The sequence below is a fragment of the Hemicordylus capensis genome, chromosome 3, assembly GCF_027244095.1.
Source record: "Hemicordylus capensis ecotype Gifberg chromosome 3, rHemCap1.1.pri, whole genome shotgun sequence".
Taxonomy (NCBI): domain Eukaryota; kingdom Metazoa; phylum Chordata; class Lepidosauria; order Squamata; family Cordylidae; genus Hemicordylus; species Hemicordylus capensis.
Window position 1 is genome coordinate 169,213,535 of NC_069659.1, and position 22,922 is coordinate 169,236,456.

Genomic DNA, 22,922 nt, shown 5'->3' on the forward strand with positions numbered 1-22,922 from the left:
CAGTTCTGCCTCCACTACATAGATATAGATGAATAAATGAACATACCTGACCATAATACATTTATAATATATTTCACCATAAAAATCATAAACAGGCAGCAATCCAGAGTTTATGTTTGGAAAATAATTAATAAAGACACGTGTTATATAATGTTCTCACCCAAATAAATAGGACATTTAAATATCTTCAAAACTGATGGGAAAGGCACAGGAATGCAAAGTACTTAAAAATATCAGTGCTGACCACTTCGATATGAATGAGGGTTTTGTATCCAACATAAAAGCACAACATTGGAACAGCAGCCATTAATTAACAGAATGCTGAGCTGGTGTTCAGAGACACTACATCGATAAATATGAGTGGTTGGTCAGGTGAAATTACTGATCCCAGTGAAGTATGCCTTGAAATACTTCTTTCTCCTCCTTTCCCCAACATTTTCTCAGGTGAGTGAATGTAGCAGGAAAGGCACTGAGGACCTGGCATCTCTTGACACTGCCGCCAAAGGCCTGTTGCAGATATTCTTAGAACTCTCTCTACAATGACTACTAAAGATGCAATTGATGGATTTGTGTGTGCTGCATTGTGGCATTCTCTACATCCAACATTATCTGCACAACTATAGCCCTCTGACTGTTCTTGGACTACATCATCCCCAGCCACAATGGTCAGCCATCAGGGATGATGAAAGTTGTAGTCAACAGCTGGAGGGCCAAAGTTGTGCAGCCCTGACCTACCGCAATCTACAGCATCTCACCCATGCATCAATAACATGCATTAGAACTGCATTCTCACAGCATTTGGCTGTGGGTTTGGGCTGAGGTGCAAGCAATTGGCATCACATTCCAGGGTTGATGGTGCCTCTAGAATCCAGCAAAGTTTTGTGTGTTTTTGTTTTTGGTTTTTTTGATATTTTAATATTAAGAAAATTAAGGGCACCCAAATCCAACACAAAACAGTTTAAAATACAGATAAAAACTCTAAAACTTAAAACCTTAAAGCCATATACTAAAAACCTGACCGAACAGGTATGTTTTCAGGTCCTTCTCTCTTGACAAACATTTGGCTGTTGCTATCACAAGGACCTTATAACTGCAAAATCCACCACAGCTAGAGGCTGGGAGTGTTTGAAGTCCTTACCTAACCAAGCAGGATTTGATCGAGATAAAAGAGAATCTAGTACACGACAGAATATCCATACAGTTTTGCAGTTAAACCCCTGCTAACTGAGCAAAGAGGCACCTTTTAAAGTGGTGATTCTCTTATATTTAGCGGGGGGGGGGAGTTTGGCCTACCCAACCCCAGCACAGCATCCCTTCAGTGGCTGTTTCTGGTCTCAACCTTATGTTTCTTTTTAAATTGTGACCCCTTTGGGGACAGGGGACCATCTTATTTATGTATTATTTATTTCCCTATGTAAATCGCTTTGAGAACTTTAGTTGAAGTGCGGTATATAAAAATTAGTAGTAGTAGTAGTAGTGGTAGTAGTACTAGCAGCAGCAGCAGCTTCTGCAACCCTACCCATAAAGACTGATTTTTTGGAATGCTAGTTGCACTTTTTGTATTATACCAATTTCTCAAAACCATCATCCATGTACCCTGAAAGATTAAAAAACAGTCTTTATTCTTTGAAGGATTGATATGTGCCATACATTTCTGATGACATTATTTCTCCAAGTTCTTGGGGACATTGGCAATCCCCAGCCTGAACGTCCTCTCTAGTGGATGCAGTTTTTACTGTAAATTTGTCTCTGTCGTTTATGAGTAGTGTGAGCTTTTGTTTCTGTTTTTCTATTTGTTGTATTGTAATATGTGCGGAGGCCATATAGGAAGGAATCTACAAATACGAAGGTTTAAAAACCTACAAAAATATTTTTACCCAGTTTTCCCTCAAGGCAAATGAAATAGAAAGGAGGGGGTCCAAGGGATGTGTAGGCAGGTAAATCCATGCCTACATAGAACCGAAACATTCAGGGTCTTTTAAAGGTGGCTTTACATTGCATCCAGATGTGGTCTCAGGTGCGCTCCCCTGCCCTTTCCCAAGCTGCCGACTTGGTTCTGGCCTCCACGCATATGTGGAGGCCAGAACTGAGCCTCCACTGAGCCGGCAGATTGGTAAAGAAGGGAGCAGCGCGCGTGGGTCCACGCCAGAAGGGTGAACAGTGGAGAGCAGTGACGACATCAGCCGTGCCTGCCAGGTAAGCAGCTTTTTACCTCTCTCGCCACCCCCGCCTGGCTGCCCATTACCCTTCAAAAGGTCCCCCACTGCCTATAGTTGTAAAGGGGTTTCCTCACCTCAACTTTCTTGTCTTATGGTTGCAAAGATAGGCACAATAGACTTGAAAATGCTTTTGAAATGCTTGCTCCGACATTTGCATGACTGATATCCACTGATTGTGGGTGGGGCCTTATATAGCCCCTTTCAACCTGGCCTAATGACTGGGTTTTTAAAATCAGTTTCTGCTATGATCTGCTAATCTGGATATAATCTGTGTTTCGTTTTTCACTACTTGCACTTTTCTTTTTTCTTTTTGGTGCTTTCTTGCTTGTGGCATGCTACTATCAGGATGGGGTGGACTTGGTGGAAACTCTTGCCTGCAAGATTTTTAAGAAGAGATAGGGTGACTTCTGTTAGGAAATGCTTTAGGGGTAGGAAAATCCTGCCTTGGCCAGGGGTTGACTATATATCCTTTAATATATCTTCCAGCTTTATGCTTCTGTCCCCTGCTGCACTGCAAGAAATGAAATTACTGAGCCAAGACTGTGGTTCCATCCCTGCTTCACTGCAGGGGGTTAGACAAGAAGACAGATGATGTACCTTCCATCTCTGTAGTTCTGTGGTTCCATGAACCTGAAAACAAACAAGGAGCGATAATAAATTGCATTTTGAGAATTTATAAACTTGATGTGCATGAAGAACTGGTGTTTATTTCAATCTTATATAATTTTGGCACATATATCAGTGAGAATTTGTACCAGACTGTGTACATTACCCTGTACTGTATATCAAAACCAATATATACACAGTGCTCCAGGAATATATTACCCAGGATCTTATTACAGCTGCAGTGATAAATTTCTGCCTGTGCATTTTGTTCTTTAGTACTGGTAATATAATGTGAGTCCATTAGCATTCCTCTGAGGAGTCATAGTTTTTTGAATAATGTGATGGATGTCAAGATGGCCAATCATGCTGTTGGATCTCAGTGAGGATTCACAGTAACGAAGAGCTTTACAAAAATGTTATATATATATATATATATATAGAGAGAGAGAGAGAGAGAGAGAGAGAGAGAGAGAGAGAGAGAGAGAGAGAGATCATTACATTGTGCATGTTGAGATTACTGTAGAGTCCTATTCAAACCCTCTGCTGTACCTGTGTTCAAAATGTCTGTATACTCATTTCTGTGTGAATGACAGTGCCTGCATGCATTTTGAAAGTGACTCTGGATGCAGGTCCTGCAAGTGTATGGTACAGATAGAAAGTGTACTGCTGTATCTGTGTTCAGCATAACATATGGATAACTGTACCTTCATACCAATCTGTACCTGTATACACCATACTGTGTACACAGATTGTTTGAGTATTGAACATAATGGGTAAATAGGTCTTAGTCTTGGAGCAAATGTTGGGTTCATGCAGTCTCACTCACCAGGCATAGAACCTTCAATGTGCACCAGAATGCATGTGCTCAAATCCTTACATGTAAGTTCCAGATACGTGACCCTTTTGCAGTATTACTGCCTTTGGATATTTCTGCACGTTAGCTCTGGTTTTTATGAAAGGTTGTTCATGTGACTGGGCACTGGAGTGTCCTCCTCCACATGTGCAACCTTCAGACTCGGGTTGTAGATGAACTAGCCTTCCGTTTCTTTTGCCTGAAAAGAAACAAACTGAAAAGGTTTACTATAAAACCAAAGCTTTATAACAGAAAAGATGTAATATTTAAAATCCCTAATCCATCCCTGAAATAATATACAGTATCTACAAATAAAATAAAACCAATATGGGTTTATATAATTATATTTTTAAAATTTCTTCCCATGTATCATCGACCATTTGAAAACAATTCAAAGTCATAACATACAGTAAATAACATGCTTTCATTCTGCAGGTGCTTGCATGGTTTTAAAGCAGTTAATTGCCATCAGTTACATACTATGTGTGCTTTTATATTAGCCAACTAGGCTAAATCCAAAGGTTTTCGTGGGCTTATCAAAGAAGCAAAGCAAAAACAATTGGAGGGAAAGTAGATGCTGTTGAAGGAAAGGGGAAAATAACATTGCATTTACTGGCTTGTGTGAATCTTCTCTTTTTGCATCTAAAGAACTGCAGTCCATTTTGAAGAGCTCTGCCTCCACCTAGTGGTTAAATGTCAATATTCAGTCTAGTCCAAAGGCTATACTCTCATCTAAGAGAGAGTGAACAATGCCTTGAAAATATAAACCATTGTACAAAATGGATCTTCAACTTGATTCCATCAGAACAGGGTGGAACTAAGCAGTGTTTACTTCCTCTTGTTCCCTGCCACTAATGAATCCCACAAAATACACCTGATGCAAGCAGTGCTTTAGCTGGCAGACATGGGGGGAATCCCAGAAACATTACTTCCAGTTGTTGATTTTGTTGTTTACTATGAACATTTTTTGCAGCGGTCAATGAGTTTCCCAGTTCTTCTCTATATTTATTTCTAATGCACCCTTTTTGTAGCAATCCTAAATCTTAGTAAACATATTTAATTAAAATCACTGTAGAACATATAAGTGCATGGATGGTCAGAGGGAACCACCCAGACTACTCCTTATTGCTTGGTTAAACGATCTGATGGTTACGAATCCACAATTTGCTTCAAAAATAGGCTAGTAATAGACAGCTACTGCTGTACCTATGTCAACTGCTAGCAGTGAGTGTATTTGGATCGTATCATATTCAAAGAATGGCTGGAGTTGCCAGGGGGAAAGGGAGATTGCTCAGCACAGCACCAGCTGTTTCTTCCTGTGCAGCTACAAAGATCCATATTTCTGAATCAGCAAGGGGCCACAGAGACTGCCCAAACTCAACTTCTGCGATGGGGAAAAATCAGCCTTGTGGTCTCCTTTCTATCTGACCCAAGGTTGCCCCCTAACTGCCAGCTTCCTGGCATGGAGGCAGACGTAATGTGTATTGCTTCATTTTCTTCCACTACCATCAACAGAGGAGGGCTTTCTGCTCTTCCTTCTGTTCCTTTCCTTCAGCCCCAAATGTAGAAATGTTCCAGGTGTGATGGGAAAGGATTTATGCTATCATTTGAGGCTGCTATAATTTTAGAATGTGTTAAAGGCACCAGTATAGAAGCAGTTAAAAAAAAAAAAGGCTTGGGACTAGGGTACCTGAAAGATTGCCTTCTCCCTACACCAAGTTGTCCACGCTATAGGATCATTTGTGGTAGTCCTCTTGCATGTGCAGCCATGATTGGAGGCTTATTTGGGGGTCGTGCAAGAAAGAGCCTTCTCTGTGGTGGCACCTGCCTCTGGAGCCAGGAGATTTGACAGGTGCCCTTAGTACTAGTTTTTTCTTCCAGGAGTGGGGGGATGTTGGGTAAGACTTCTTTTGCTTTGCTAAACTAACTTTCTTTCTTTCTTTCTTTCTTTCTTTCTTTCTTAAAAAATACTTTATGGTTATTTTTTGCACTTTATTTTTTCACAATGTTTACTGTGCTGTACTATCATTTCCTGAGGAAGTCAGAGTATTCATACAGAAAATAATAATAATAATAATAATAATAATAATAATAATACTTATTATTATTATTATTATTATTAGTTTGGCAACCTAACTATAGAAATAATTCACTCTACTTAGGAGTGCATTTTGAAATAAGTTTTTTTTTTCCTGTCAGCAGCAAGATGAAAGAAAATCAGGACACATCCAGCCAGTATTAAGCACTTCTGAGTATCTGTAAGAGTATTTTGCTCTTAACTTTTACTAGATTGTGTCCCCTTTTAAAAGCATTAAATGGATGGCTGATGAAAATAATGCAGCCAAGTATTTCTGTAAGAAGCAGGAAATGTAATGCTGAGAGTACATACAATATCCATATGTGGTAGTACAGTGAAAGATAAAACCTTTTGGGCAGGCGGTAATCACAACCACTATGAGGGGAATTACAGAGTCCTGTTTACCATCACACCCTCTATGTATACTAATTAGACTGTCTGAAATAAAAGTCAAGGACATAGAGGTTGTCTTAAATACTGTGTGTTCACTTTGCCAAGATAGAAATTACCCATAAAGGGAAAGGCTGATATCTCAGACAAGGAACGAATGAACTGATCATACTGACAAATCTGAAGAGAGTACAGCTGAAACCCCCTTCATAGGTGGTTGCTGGACTGAGTTGGGCTTGGCGGGTAACAAAACGGGCAGGTCTGCTCCAGAGGAAGAGAGCTCAGTAGCTACAAAAACAGCCCTTTCTATTCGAAAAGTGTTTGTTTGTTAACTAATCTTGGATTTGGTGACCATCTATCTCTTTCTCTGTGAGCTTCATGGGGAAAAATCTGGCTTACATCCTGTGCAGCGAGCCTCCGCTCCAAGAGAGCAGCAGCTCACTGCTTCTGCACCACGCTACATCCGATTGCACCAAAGGTGTGGAGGCTCCATGTGTGTTAAGGAGTACCTCATTGCACTTGGGATGGTACTCCCATTGAGAAGCAGCGCAGGCAAGATGTAGAGTGGCGTGGAAGCAGTGAGCACACTTCTCCCATGGACCAGTGGGTTGCTGTGCAAAATGTAAGCCCCTATCCATGGATTTTAATATATTAGACATCCTTCTGTACAAAGGGCTGATATGTGGCATAGACAGTCTAACTCCCTGCTTTTCTGGTGCTTCACAGTTCAATTTCACCGTTTAGCATTGAGAGCACAAGACGCCAGAGAAGGTCTGAATCACCTGACTCTAGAAAGCGGCGCATCCACAGGTGTGATTTTGAAGGATGCAACAAGGTATACACGAAAAGCTCCCACCTGAAGGCTCACCGGAGGACACACACAGGTAAGTGGTTTGTTGAAGCTTTCTGCCATACATACCACAGTAGCGACAATGCCTCTTGCTGAACACGTATTCCTTTACATCATGGAAATGTTCAATTGACATTAATGAGCATTAACCATTGTGTAATGAACAGTCATTAGTCTCAGTTTGTAGCCTTTGAGATTAGATTCAGTGCAGGGCTTTTACCCAGTACAATTACCATTCCCAGCACTTGCGTGAGTCTAAAATCTAAAATGTTAGATTATTTTCCTCTCATGTGTAAATCTCCACTATTCTTATTCTTGCTCAGTGAAAGTAGAGATATCAGAAAACTCGGGGGCGGGGCGGGGCGGGGGGGGGAGTTAATCTAACTTTGATACTTCATGGCCAAGTGCCTGATAATGATGCCATTGCCTCATGCCAGGTCATTGGATCCTAATCCAGGCCCAGTCCAGCATCTGGATCAATTCACTGGGCGTCCAATGGATATCTAAGGAATTTAGTCTTTTTATCTCTGGATTAGTTCCAGAAGGGATTTTGAGGATTTCCCCCCCATCCATCATTAGGGAAGATATGCTATAACTAAGTGCATGTTCTGTGGGATCGCCTCCCCGGCATGACATGGATAACGTAAAGGGGTTGTCTGAAAGGAGCCTCTCCCAGGCAGTAGCCGTGCCCCCTGCATCTGATGTCCGGCACAGGAGGCGTAGCTTGGGGTGCACATGAGTAAAAATCAAAAGGGGCGGGGGAAGCCACCGGTTGTCCTCTGGCTGCAGGCAAGCTTCCTACCTCCCTGGAAACAACTCTCTGATAGAGTGGAGAATTCTCTTTTGTTCCCATGTATATTTCAGGCAGGGTGGAAGGCACAGTGTCAGTAAAGGGTGATGAGCCCATAGGCTTTTCAGTCTGTGAATGCTCTCTGCATCTCTTCATGGTGGTTTGCCACACCCCAGCTGACAAAGCCAGAGAGAGGTTACGAACTCCCCATGGCCAAACCAGGATAAGAGAACAAACATGAAGCAACTGGTACTTCGCCCTGTGGGTTCTAACGGCTTCCCTTTACAGTGCAGGAACAAAGGCTTCTCATAACTTTTGTTGCCCTTTGGAGGCCTAAGTACTGTCTGTAACTTATGTTGCCTTTGCAGGAGAATTATTTTTCATGAGTTGGAATGCATGCATTGCTGTGGCATTTCATATTTTGTAGCTCTGCTTGCTCAGACACTTCAAGCTTTGCAATGCAGCCTTGCCTTATATCCATCTGACAGAAGAACTCTCTGCAAGGACCCTTATGAAAAACCATGGGGTACCTGATGGTTTTTATCCGCTGCATTTGTACCTCTTATTCATTGTCTATAGTGCTACTGTGTAACTTGCTTTATTGAAATAAGTGGGAACTAGTTCCAAGTAAATGCACCTCTAGGTCAGGGGGCTCATGTCTAACCTGCTATTTAGTAGCACTTGTGTGTATTTCCGTTCCAAATGCCTTTGGACTTAGGAGCATAGGAAGCTGCCATATACTGAGTCAGACCATTGGTCCATCTAGCTCAGCATTATCTTCACAGACTGGCAGCAGCTTCTCCAAGGTTGCATGCAGATGGGAATCTCTCTCAGCCCTATCTTGGAGAAGCCAGGGAGGGAACTTGGAACCTTCTGCTCTTCCCATGGCTTCATCCTCTGAGGAGAATATTTTACAGTGCTCACACTTCTAGTCTCCCATTCAGATGCAACCAGGGCAGACCCTGCTTAGCTAAGGGGACAAGTCATGCTTTCTACCACAAGACCAGCTCTCCTCCTCTCACTTGGGTTTCCCAAAACAGAACATATTGATAACAAATTGTCAATATGGGCAGAGGCAATAATAAGGATCCTATGTTGCATGTATTCTTATTTTGTATTCTTATTCTGTATGGTTTTATCATCATTGTACACAATAATATATGTAAGACTGAGCCAATTAAATTGTCACATAAGGCAGATTTGTACAACCCCCAATGCTCAACACAGTCTACCAGCCCTGGGTTGTGGCCAGCCAAGGGCTTACAGACCCTTGCTTTTGCGATCCCAGACAAGGAGGTTTACAGAAGATTTACTGAGACCCTGGTGGGGGGCTGATGAGCTGTGTTCAGCCTGATGGTTCACAAGTTGTACAGGCCTCACATAAAGGATTCCACAGTGTAAACAACTAAGAAGAAATGTTTCCCCCCCCAGTTTTTTCATGGGCTTTCTGGGAAGCTCACCATTCTCTTGTAAATGCAGCATTGACGTGAACATACTGTACAAACTAATCTCATCTTGCATTTATATCTTAATCTTTACTTTTTTGCCCAAAGCAACGTGAGTCAATTATTTATGTATGACCCAGGGTAATTAGTGTGTGATATCGGCTAGGTATAAATGAATTATGACAGCCCTGCACGCAACGATGAGCGAGCTTAAAGAGGAGAAAGAAATCACAGAAACTTGGTGTTGCGTAATTTTACCTCTTCATGAAGTCTGAGGTTGCAGCATTTGGCATCTCTGCAAAATATTTCACTAAGAAGAATATTAGGGAATTTATAAATGGTGATGTACCCGGAATCAAAGCGTCAGGAATTTGCAGCATTTGCCCCCCCAAACAGTACTAATTAACACACACACCCATACCCACCCATTGCGCCCTACCAGACCAGAAGCAAGAGAAATGAGGAGGGGCTGATGATTGTGGGGAAAGGAGTTTCTGAAGCCTACTTTCTGAAACAGGTGAGGGGTTTGATGCACCATTTTCCATCCTCTCCTTGAAAAATGGATTGCTGACCAGAGATAGACAGAAAGACTGACTGCACAGCAAAGGTCCAGTTCTCACTAGGTGGTATACCTGTATTTGAATTGTACCATTTCAGATGACAGGTGAGGGCATGCCCTGAATGGTTTTCCATTTTTAAAAAGCCTTCCACCATAGAAAATGTTCTCTGCACAAAGGAAATGATATGCTTGTGAGAAGGCCTGTCCTGAACTCTTCTTCTTGACATCTAGTTTTCTGAGTAGAGGAAAAGGTTTAGTGTGGAAAAGGATTCAATTCCCCAACTGAGCCCCACCTGCAGTATGACATAAGTGATTAGCCATAAGTTTACCACCTCAGTGAGAACTAGGCCAAAGTTGTGTGCAACTGTCACCCAGTTTTCTCCCTCTGCTTATTTTGGATGCCTAACAGAAGAGAACAAGGACCCCCTGGACAGATGTATCAATGAGTTCTAGTGATAATGAACATTTACAATGGCCACAAGTAAATATAGTTAATCAGTGGTCAAAAAATGGCATGTACTTTTACATTTCTTCACAATACTTGATTGTATAAAGTTTAAATCTACTTCCTTTCCCATGAAACCTTCGATTACTGTTCCTGTAATTTATCATTTTCTAATAAGTTGATCAACACAAAGTGATGTATTTCTCTTTATTTATTTATTTTAATTAGGGATGTGCGTGAAATGTGATTTGGAAACCAAATTGCGGCACATCCCTTTAAAACGGAGGGATCACACATACCCTTTAACATGGAAGAGAGCAGGTCCATACCCTCCTGCTCCTCTGCTCGCCACCACTTCCATAATCGCGGCACTCCCCCCAGCTATGATCGCGTGCTGGCAGGGCTTCTCTCGGCTGCCCCCATGTGACACTGGCATGCAAATGCTGCTGCCCATGCACGGAGGCCATGTCTGTGCCAGTGTCATGTGGGGGCAGCTGGGAGATGCCCTGCCAGCATGAGGTCATACCTGGGGGGGAGTACCGAGATTACGGAAGGGCGGCGAGCCGAGGAGCAGCAGCTATGGATGTATTAAAGGGTGTGTGTAATCACTTCATTTTAAAGGGACGTGCCACGATTCAGTTTTTGAATCACATTTCATGCACATCCCTAAAAAGTTTCTTCTTACCCATGGAAATTGTTAACATAGCTATCCAGGACCACATTCTTATTTTAGGTCATTACAGTTCTCCTCGCCCCTTTTTACCCTTCTTTTGTAACCCCGTTGGATATCAAAGACTCTATTACAAAGAAGCGGACTTTACAGGAGCAGCCCAATTCATGCCTGTGTCCCTTGAACCCAAGAGATCGTGTGGCTGAGGTTGAACGCATGGCTACTTCCCATGCCAAAGCTGAATTACTGGTATAGGAAGTTACCTAGTGATTTGTCCCTCCCATGTGATCTCCTGGGTTAAAACATGACCAAAGTGGCATGGGAAATGGCATTGTTGTATCAGGTGTTTTTTTTTTTTTTTTTTTAAGTGGTCATGGTGAGGAGAACCAGCTACTTGATCCAGTACAGTTTCACAAAACATGCTTGTGCTGATATTTCATGTACGTTTGGAAGGGACCGGAGACTGTTAAATCGATGTAGGAGCTTTGGGCTGGGTGCTAGTAGCAGCTGCATAGTGCTTACCATGGGCATTTTTAACTTTCAGTACATGCAAGGTAAACCCCTCCTGTATTCTTCCAAAGAAAACCACATGGCTCTGTGGGCACAACTTTACTTTACAGGCAAAAAGATTTCATGCATGAACATCATGTCCACTAGGGGGCAAGCTCAAATAACAAACCGCTCCTGGAAGCATAAGCATTACACTGACAGAAGTCAGCAAACAAAAATAAAAATTGTGAATCATAATGCCAGATATTAACTAACACTTTCTGATTCTCCCCCCATCCCCAAAACCCCCCATCTGAAATAGCTATGAAATCTCACGTGTAATGTAAATACTGTAATGAAAGGGCTATGAATCAGAATGTGTGATGTTATTTCAAAGGGAGAAACTATTACAGGTCATATAACCTGTGTTTTCACAGTCTAGTTTCTGCTAATTGTGACTCCTCTAATGAATAATCTGTGACAATCAGAAGGCGGCGGGGGCGGGCGGGGGAGCCTAATAGTCATACTCCAAATATGGGTCCATTGATTTGGTCTACCATTACATGGCCCCAACAGTATCTTTCTTTATGCATACTAGGTGGGGTTTTGATTCATAAGAACATCTTTGTAGCGTTTGTTAGCTCCATCTTACTTGAACGTTCTTTGATAGAGAAAATATTCTACAACAAAGACTAAAAGAAACAAACAAGCCCCTAACCAGCTTTGCAAATGTCACCCAAACTCACTAGCCCACAAACCCTTTTTTCTAGCCCACCTGTCAATTTGTGGCACATCAACATTTAGGAAGAAGAAAAAGATCCTTTTAATTTACACGCCTTCTTTGTCTGTCTGCCTGGTGAGGATTCTTATTCACACAGAGGACAAGGCAAATGACTTAATTACCAGCTTGACCTTTTAATTTATTTCATCCTTGCAAACATCTTCATGTATGGGGGTGGGACTAAGGGGTGCTTATTAAATCATAAGATGGGGGGGGAGCAAGCAAGCAAGCAAGCAGCAAAGTGGGGCAGATTGCTCCTTTTTCCTCCTGGTTGCATCAGTCCATTGCCTGCCTGAGCCAGATGGAGACAACCTGGAGGCAGGGTAAGCAAGCAAGAAGTGGGTGGGTTGCTCTCTTTCTGGTTGTATCCCTTTGGCTCAAGCAATGGATCTAGGCGATTCCCTGGAGTGCCACAACAACAGAAGAAGCCCTGAGGGGATGGAAGGAGGTTGTAAACTAGCTGTGATTCCTCCTTCTTCCTCAGCCCAGCAGCAGCTGCAGGAGAGAATGTGCTTTTCACTGCTCCCTCTAAAAGGACTATTCACTTGCAGGAATATGCCCATGAGGGTCATACAACCCTCAGGGACATATTCCTTCAAGTGAATGGTCTTTTTGGAGGGAGCATTGAAAAGTACACACACACCCTCTGCTGCTGCTAGGCTGAGGAAAAAGGAAGAAGCCCAGCTAGTTTCCAACCTCTTTCCATCCCCTCAGAGCTGCTTCTGTTGTTGTGGCACTCTGGGGAATGTCAGAGCCAATGTCAATAAATATTGAAAGGGAAAGGCAAGTGTGGATAGTTGGGACTATGTGAATCCACACGTGCCTTAAGGTTCCAGAGGCAACAATTCCTATAAACCTACTCTCTTGCAGTCACTCCAGCACTGTCAAATCAATATACAAATATGGGTGGGGAACAGTGTTCCCTCTAACAGGAATTCCCAGATGTTGTAGACCACAACTCCCATAATCTCCAGCCAAAGACGATTGCTGCTGAGGATGCTGGGAGTTGTAGTGAACAGCATCTCAGAATCCCCGTTAGAGGGAACACTGGTGGGGAATACCAGTGCCCTCATTAGACTTGGTACACGCACAGGCTGGGGCGGGGGGATCATAGAGAAACTCCTCTATCATGAAGTCCATCACACTGTAAACTTTGGTCATAAATAAAATCCTAAGATGCAGTAGTTCACTAAAATGTTCTGAGCTATGTCTATACTATGTAAATGCTGGGTTTTGTTATTACCCAATATTAGCCTTATCATATTGAAAGCATGTGTGTGTTTTACTAGATAGGCTAATAATGTATGCGTAGCATTTATATAGCACATTTCAGATATGTGGAACATTTCACATATGCTATTTTAGTAACCCTTATGACAACCTTATAAGGATAGGCCTGTTATTGTTATTATTGTTATTTTGTTTTATCATTTCCATATTGTGGATGGGCAGCTAAGGCAGAGGCTATAGCAGCTTGCCTAAAATCATCTAGTCAGTCTGTGACTCTGCTGAAGTTTGACTAGGGACACCTTCCTTAGTCATTTTGCTACACCAGCTCTAGAAAAATGTCGGGTACCCCTTTTCATAATATAGCAATGTGTAGCCTAGAATGTTGCTTGGGAGGATTTGATCATGTCCAAACCCTGTTTTCTCAACTGGAACAGAGAACATGCCTTCGTTTGCCGACACAGCAGTTGCCAGTGTCTGGGGCTCTTGGCCTGTACTTAAAGGCATTGCTAAACATTTCAGAAATGTAACCCTGTACCTGTGAGATTGCCAGTCCATCCTGTGGTCCATGGTATTTCCTTTTTAAAAAATTTGAGACACCTGCAGAAAAGAGGATGGCAGAGAACTTGGGTGTTTTGTTTAGTCTGAGCCTGTTCAAACTCTGCATTCCTCACACGCCACTGTTGCTCCAGATATTATTTGACTAAGAAATGGCACCTGTCATTAGTCTTTGTTCAGCTCCTTTTTCTTTCAATAGTTTGAAGCACAGGTAAGACTCACAACTGGAGACATGAGAAATAAGTTCTACTTGTTCTGTGACCTTTAAGCACCATTCAGTGCCTTTTGTTTTCTTAAGAATGGTTTAATACTATTTGTCTGCTTTACCTTAAAGACATTGACTTGCCTGGTAATCCCTTCATTTGACAGTACGGAGACAGGTCATTCTCTCCAGCTAATCCTTTCGGGGTTGGTCTTCATTCTGTAGACTCTCTGGCTTTTTAATGGCAAATTCTACATGTGCATTTAGGCGACAGCGCTTTCTCCCACAACAACCTTGCCAGGCTGAAAGGTTACATCACCAAGCCCAAGTCCTCACTACTTGGAAACAGACATGCCAACATACCAAATCATTACAGAAAGCAATGTGGGTAGAACCAAGTAGTATATTGAATGTTGTTTTCTTTGTCGCTTTTGTTCTGGTTCTACTGTGGGAACCAGCAGAAGCCCTTACTTCTTAGCTCTGTCGTTTATCTAGTCAGGACTGTCAGAGTCATAGCTGCTCGTACTAACAAGCTGGAGGGGAGAAAAATGAGGCCCAGCTGTTTGGCTACCAGCAGCTGCTCTCTCACTGCCTCCTGGGCCTGCCCCAGCTGCAATTGAACTGTGCAGACTGGCCATTCAGCCGGTAGGGGAGGGAAATCTCCAGTCCTGGTCATTTGCCCAGTTGAGGATTTCACTCACTTACCGGATGAATGACGACCCTGCACAGCTCAGTTGCAGCTGGGGTGGAGCCAGAAGTCAGCTAGAGAGTGGCTGCTGGTACCCAAGCAACTGGGGCTCGTTTTCCTCCCTGCTAGCGTGTTAGTATGGGCCACAGTTGGCTCTGAGGCATAGTGGGGCAGCTGCCTCAAATGGCAAATCTGAAGTGTGAGTAAAGGGTGGCAACTTTGTCATCCTTTTCCAAAAACCCAGGGGGAGTCATTTAGCTTTTTTGCTGCAAGGGGCAGAATGTCTTGGATCAGCTCAATCTGTGATTTAGAGAAGTAAATTATTTTCTATGAACTGAGTGCTCATAGCCTGTTCCTGAAATACGCAAAGTTATAGCTTTAGTGCATATATAATACAAAACAACGAAGTTCTGTGATACTGGCAAAGACCACCTATAAATACTTGCCTGATTGCTTACTCTGGGTGGAAGTTGGTGATAATTTTTCCAATTACCTAAGGCTCTGTGTGACTGTGTTATTAAGAATATTTATATTCTGCTTTTCAACAAAATAACAAGATCATGTTATCTTGCCTGAATTCTGAAAATTACAAGAAATAATATGAATACGAATACGACGAGTATTTATATACCACTTTTCAACAACAGTTCCCAAAGCAGTTTACATAGAGAAAGAAAAATAAATAAATAAAATGGCTCCCTGTCCCCAAAGGGCTCACAGTCTTAAAAAGAAACATAAGATAGACACCAGCAATGGCCACTGGAGGGATGCTGTGCAGGGGCTGAATAGGGCCAGTTGCTCTCCCCCTGCTAAATAAAGAGAATCGCCATTTTAAAAAGATGCCTCTTTGTGCAGTTCTCAGGAGATAACCTCTATGCTTATTTCTTGTAAAAGAAAATCTACTAACAATGGAGCGTAGGCACATTGTCTGGGACATGTAGAAAAACCCCTGTGCAACTTAAACCTAATTCTAAGTATGTGAACATACATATTTTCGCATCCCTTTGGGGAAAGGGAGAAATGGGCCAATATTTTGTCCTTCCAGAGCAATGAGAGGCCTCTGCAGAGGTTTCCTGTATGGCAACCATATAGTGGAAATAAATGGAACTAGCTGGACCGGGCACAGATCATCTGCGCCTCTAGCCGCCGCCCACGACCATTTCCCTCCACCTCCATTTCCTTCCTACCGCTGCAACTGTCCCCCCGCCTCAGCCATTTCCCCCCATCGCCATTCCCCCCTCGCTACTGCCGTTCTCCCCCCACCCACAGCCGCTTCTCTACCCACCTTTGTTTTTCTTTCTCCCTCCCCACGCCAGCCCATCCACCCACTGCCATTTTCTGCCAGCCCACCACCATCATTGTCATCACTGCCATTTTGCCTGCACAGCCCACCACTGGCTTGCCCTCTCGCCCACTTGTCCATCCTACCGCCAGCCATTCGTCACAGTTTTCATTGCCCACTAGCCACCACTATCTTTTTTCCCTCCTGCCCATACCGTGGTTATCTGGCAGCTCTCCAAACTCTCATGAGAGCTGCCACGCATGGGATTAGCCAGGGGTACATCTTAGATAATTAAATATAAAGAAGATTGCATAACAGAAAGCACTATTTCTACATTAGGATTCAGGAGTAGATTACTAGTCCAGTCCCCATCCTTCTGAATATGCAGATGAGATCATAAAATAAACACAAACAAGCATATACAAATTTTGGAGAATTATTGTTCTACTCTGTAGGTCTGACACAGCACCCAGCTGGAAAGATTCCCATGTTGTTATTCCCACAACAGTGTCTTAGAGCAATGTAGAAAAGCAATCTCTCGGTTGTGAGAGCTTGATCTCTGAGTTGTTATGAAAAGAAGATTTTCAGTTGTGACCATTGGCTTTCTAAATAGTAGTATGTGTGTGTTTATGTCTGTGTGTGTGGCACCCGGGAATACTGATGGTTTCATTATGTTCAAAGAATAAGATTTCCCCAAAGTCCAAATTACTGCTTAATATTTTGCCTTCTAGAACTGCAGCCCACATGCATTCCTTGAGCCCATTCCATGAGCTGTACAGCTGTGTGGGGGCTGTGCATAATATATATTTTACAGATTTAAGGTCACTTTGGATATCACTAAAGTAGACACATGTATGCTTCCCCTTCATTACCCATGGAGCTGATCTGGGTAACAAATGCTATTGAAGGTACATGCTCCTTGATGAACATGGAGTATTTCTCAGCTGGTCCTTAAGTGGGCTAGATTCTCAGCAGCTCACGCAAGCAGCTGCCTAGGCCCAAAATAAATGTCAGCTTTTTTAGCAAATGTACCACATGTAAGACCAGCGTGTGAGAGAGTACCACTCTGGTGCATAATAAAGGACTTTTACTGGGTCTTGTGCCTTGGTATGTGTTGCCTACAGTCTACTGAGCTTAGCAGTAGACAGCTCAGCACAAGAGACGCAGACAGGAGAACAGGCCTGAGTCTGTTCCGTAGCCGGTCCAGAGGCCTCATGTTACTTATCCATTTTGTGCTTATTAGATAGCAATATTTTTCAAAGGTTATGAACACACATGTCCATGATGAGTGAGGGGGCTGGGCTGATTTTATGATGCCTGAAGAACATTATGGCTCCAGTCCTACATAAGCTTCCCCGGAACTAAGCCCTACTGAATTTGGTAGGATGTATGGGGTTCCACAGAACTGTTTTTGACAGTTCCAAATTTGAACTGAACCACCGGTCTGTGAACTGGTCTGGTCTGTTCAATAGAACCGGGTTGAATCAGTTCGACCCAGTTTGATTCGATTTGAGGGATGATGCTGTAAAGGAGAATCCAGTGAAGATTCCCCTTTACAAGCAAAGGGGAATCCTGCCTGTAAAAGGTTTCTCAGAGCGGCCTGGCGGGGGACAGTGGCAAGAAGGCGGCTTACCAGTGATGGTGGTGGTGGCAACAGCTCCTCTAAACCCTGGTTCACCCCGCCCCGCCCCCAGCAGCATGGCCCAAGCAGCAGCAGCATGGTTCCAGCCTACGTGCCTGGGCAGAGGTAATGCAAATGGCCTCCATGCATCTGTGCTGTTTGGGGGGAGCGCCAGGGCTTAGAGGAGCCTCTGCCCCCACCCTAGGTGCCCTTAGAAACCTTTGAAAGGCAGGATTACCTTTTACTTGTAAAGGGAAATCCTCACCAGATTTCCCTTTAACGTATCTCCCCTCAAATGGTCGAAACAGTCCATGACAGACCAGGCCTGGTTTGCTTTGAACTCAGACTGGCCACCATTTGTGAGGCTGCTTTGGTTTGATTTCAAACCAGTCAAAATGAGCCAGTTCAAACCAGTTTGGTGAGAAAGCAGCAAAGCAAGAGGACTTGAGACAGTTCTTTAGTATTGGAGAACTACAAGGATATATTTAAAGAAAAGGTTACATATGAAAAAGCCTGCTTCTTAATTTCAGCTGTAGTTCATGGCTGAAGAGAGAGACCCAAATAAACAGCCTTCTCTGAAGAGATAAAATGGACACTAACACTGGAAGAATGTAGGGGTGTGCACGGAACCGCGGAGCTGCGGTCCGGAACTGGGGTGGGGGGTTCCATTAAGGACAGGGGGGCTTTACTTACCCCTCCCAACAATGGTGCCATATTTCCTTGAGCAATCGGGCGGCAGGATACCTCCCTGCCGCCCCCTTCAAACCCCGCTTGGCTGGTGGCCGCCCCCTTCAATCCCCCTGCCACCCCCAATCCTCCTGCCGCCCCTTTCCTTCCCATTCTCCATTGAAAACGGGCGGCAGGATAACTCCCTGCCGCCCCTTTGCCTGCTCAAAAGCCAAGCCGGCAAAGGGGCGGCAGGGAGTTATCCTGCCACCCGATTTCTAAAAGGAACAACTGCTCCTTTTAGAAAACGGGCGGAAGGATAACTCCCTGCCGCCCCTTTGCCAGCTTGGCTTTTGAGCAGGCAAAGGGGCAGCAGGGAGTTATCCTGCCGCCCGTTTTCAATGGAGAACGGGAAGGAAAGGGGCGGCAGGGGGATTGAAGGGGGTGGCCGCCAGCCAAGCGGGGTTTGAAGGGGGCGGCAGGGAGGTATCCTGCCACCCGATTCTTAGTTCTTAAGGAGCCACAAGCGGGGATTGAAGCGGGCGTCAGGGAGGTATCCTGCCGCTCGATTGCTCGACGAAATATGGCACCGTTTTTGGGAGGGGTGAGTAAAGCCCCCCCCCCCGTCCTTAATGGAACCCCCCACCCAAATCTTGCCGGACCGGACCGCCCATGTCCGGACCAGTCCGGAGGCCTGTAGAATGGCCTCTGGACCGGTCCGTGCACATCCCTAGAAGAATGAAGAGGGGAGGAGTCCAACACTTTTATCCATGACCCAAAAGCCCGCCCGCCCCCCGGTGGTTACTATGACATTGCATCTGAGAGCTGATGCTGCCAGGGTCCTAGCTCCAACAGAGGCATGGTGCACACAGATGTTTGTCCACTGCAGCTGGAAATCTGGTTTATTGCCTCTGAATATGGTGGTTTTATTATGGTATCATGGCTAACAGATATTGATAGACCTTAGCCTCTGCAAGCCTAAGGGTAATCCAATAAAAATGGCTGGGAAATGGTACTTAAAAGTCAGTACAAAACCCAATACTTGTCCATAAGAACCCCAGGGAAATCAGTGTTTCTTTATTTGCTGTAATGTTATGATATCAGTGACTACCAGACCTGCTGACAATAATTTTCAGGTGGCAAATTCCCCAGAGATGTCAAGGCAGATGTATATAGACCTCTAAATTATACCCTGCTATGGAAGCTTATATAGAAGAAGATACACTTCTTAGTGAGATAGTCTGGACTTCCATGGCCATATCTGCTGGTCACCATAAAGATTTTGGTACAGCCCTATTATGACATCATCTCAGTTTCATGTAGAATTTTTCAATATTTCCTTTAAAACCCTGTTCCTTTCACATTGTTTTTCATACTTCTTTCATCTTTGGCTCTCTAAAGAAAATTGTCTTTTTTTCGCCCATTATCATATTTCAGGGGCTTTGTTGGTTTTTTGGTCCAACTTGTGAATGGAATGTGAAGTATGTACTGCTTCTCGCCTGGATGACTAGCAGGTGAAAATTAACTTTTGATCAAGGAAATCTTAGCTTTAGATAACCTCCATGCCATAATTGGCTGGATGTCAGTACATATTTTCATTGGGAACAATTATGCCAACATGAGTAGCTTTCCAGGTAACCTTGCTATAAGTGGAAGTGTCCAGTCTGTCTTAATAGGAAACTCTCTAAAATAGCCTATTTGCATATGAGCTGTAACTAGAGAGGTGTGGGGCTGACTGAATAACATATTTGCAACTTAGTACCTGAGCGAACAGCCTGCTTGACAGGTCTGCTTGAAAGTGGACTTGTGAACTCTTGGGTAGTAAACATATCTATATAAACTTTGCAGTGTTGTGTTGCTCTGTTTTAGAAGTAATCTCTGTTTAAACAAAGCAGGAAATTGATTATGAGCTTTTAAAGTATCATCGGGTTGTTGTTTTTCCTGTTCCCTAATAAACACATGTTTCTGACTATAACTTTTCATTCTTATGGTTTGAGACCTTAATACTTGAGCCTCCTCATGCTTGCCTGAATCATTTTGGTCCTAAATAGTATTGAAAGATTAGACTTCTCCCTTTGTTTGCCTACCCTGCTGTATTATTGTTGTAAACTGCTCAGGCCAAGAACCTGTCTTCTCTACCTCTGGTACTACATAAAACAGCATGCACACTGGAACCAACTAAATGATTAAATAAACAAACTGCAGTGATTCTGGCTGGCCCAGTTGCATTAGCAACAGCAACCTGAGCCATCGTTGGGGCAACAATGTTCTTAGGGGTGTCAGTGAAACGGTATGAAATTATGCCCCAGCATCCTCTGTGGTGTGGCAAGGAATGGTGCTGCCTCTGGGGGCAGCAAAATGTCTTAAACTAGCCTCACTGAGCAGCAGGATTATGCGCTGCATTGGGTCTGCGAGTATTCCCTCTCTGGATGCTACATTCCAGAGATTTATAATCCCCTCTTTCAAGCATCCTCCCCATGGGCTTTGGGGAGCTGTTCCCCACCTTTCTGTGTTGTCTACAGACTGCACTCAGTGCATGAGGAGAAGTAGGAGGGAGAGTAACATGGGGAACGAAGTGCTTGGGAAGAGGCATCATTTCATAACTTGCTCACGGTCATTATCAGTCAGATAACAAGGAGAAGAACCCATAGTTGCATCTCCTGGGCCTTCGCCACAAGTTCAACCATACTCGATGACAATGCCACTCTGTTCTTAGATCTTCTAGTTCCCACATGCTGCTTTCATGTATGTGTTCTAGAGAGAGCCTTTATTTGCCTATTTGGTTGTAACCATGATACTAAAAAACCCAGGTTTTATCATGTCCCTAAACATCGATGACTCCCCAAACATTGATGGACTCTTCTCATGTGGCCCAGGCTTCCGTGGTCACCCTGGCTGGCACAGAAAGGCACTGTGCTGCAACAGTTCCCACAATACCAGCACAGTGTCTGAAGAGAGCCTCTGATGTGGGGTCAAAGAGTGCCAGGGAGCTAGGAATGCACCATCCACTAAAGCTGCTCTGTAGTTCTGCCCCCTCTCCCTTTCACAGACAGAATGTCAGATCCAGGTATGCATGTACCCTAGGAGGTTACATAAATCAAGGTTATACAATATTCCCCCCCCCACTTTTATTTTGATCAGATTGGGCTGTATTTTGGCACAACCCAAAATACAGTTAGTAGCTGGGTTTGCTCATCCTGCTCGTCAAGTAGATAGAAGTGTGATAACATGAAAGATTGCATAAAAGAAGAATTCATTTGGTAGTTTAGGTGGTCATGTGCTTTAATTAGACTTGCTTGAGACCTAAAGTCATGTTTGAAGTCTAATCTGTGTTTTGCTGTATCAGATTCTGGGAAGAAGATGGGTGTGGTGCAAATCATTTAACAACAGTAATTAATAGGGAGTTCAGCATGTGGGCATGTTCAGAGGTTGTTTTGGGGAAATGTTAAATATTTGTATTAAAAATAGCTGCTGAAAAATGACTAAGATCTTCTTTGGGTCAGCATGAAACCTGCAAATTATGGCTTATTATAGCTTACCCTCGAACTGTGAACTCCAACTGCCTTTACCCAATCTTCAACTTTTATCTACTCAAGCTGCATTGAAAAGTAGAACTCACACCTCAGTATATTCTGGGGTTCAGTATATAATTATTTAATTCTCATTTTGATTCACCAAGACAAAAGATGCTCTGTTGAAGAAACTGATAGGGTTGTGCATTTTGGGTTTTTTTTCCTGTTTTGTTTTTGGCCCAAATCCTAAACAACCCCATTTTGTTCTTTGTTTGAAATTGCAAAATAGCAATAGCAATAGCACTTACATTTATATACCGCTCTATAGCTGGAAGCTCTCTAAGCGGTTTACAATGATTTAGCATATTGCCCCCCAACATTCTGGGTACTCATTTTACCGACCTCGGAAGGATGGAAGGCTGAGTCAACCTTGAGCCCCTTGGTCAGGATCGAACTTGCAACCTTCTGGTTACAGGGCGGCAGTTTCACCACTGCGCCACCAGGGGCTCTGAATCTGAAATGTTTTGGATTTTAAAAAATGGCCCTGGGGCAAAACTAGTGGGTGGGGATGGTAGCGCCCAATGGATGGAAGCTACTACCCAAATTTCAGAGGAATTGGGCAAAAGGCTGATTTTTGGTGAATTTTTGAAGTTTAAGATTTTTCCCATGGGGAATAATGGAGGTTTCAGCAAAAGGATAGCTTCATGTTGGGGGGAAAGGGGTGGCCCAGAGCAGATTAGGGTGGGTGGCAGTGCCCAGTGGGGGCAAGGAAGCTGCTAGAATTATTTCAAAGGAATTGGGCAGAGGGCTGGTTTTGAAAGAGTTAACTCTTTAAAGAGTTACACATCTTTAAAGTTCTTCCCCATAGGGAATGATGGAGGTTTCAGCAGCCCCATAACTGCACTTGGGGGGCACTGGGGTGGCCCAGAGTGAGTGGTGGTGTAGAGCACATAGGGTGCTAACCACCCCGATGGGTTGCTAACCCATGGGGT

The 22,922-nt window shown here is 43.6% G+C and overlaps 1 protein-coding gene across 1 annotated transcript in view; it reads left to right on the forward strand.

Annotated features, from left to right (window-relative positions):
• Nucleotides 1–22,922, forward strand: part of KLF12 (KLF transcription factor 12) — a 298,698-nt gene that overhangs the window by 266,898 nt on the left and 8,878 nt on the right. Inside the window, exon 7 of the mRNA XM_053312269.1 lies at nt 6,872–7,029. Within this exon, the coding sequence (XP_053168244.1) occupies nt 6,872–7,029 (158 nt within the window). The remainder of the gene's footprint in view (nt 1–6,871; nt 7,030–22,922) is intronic.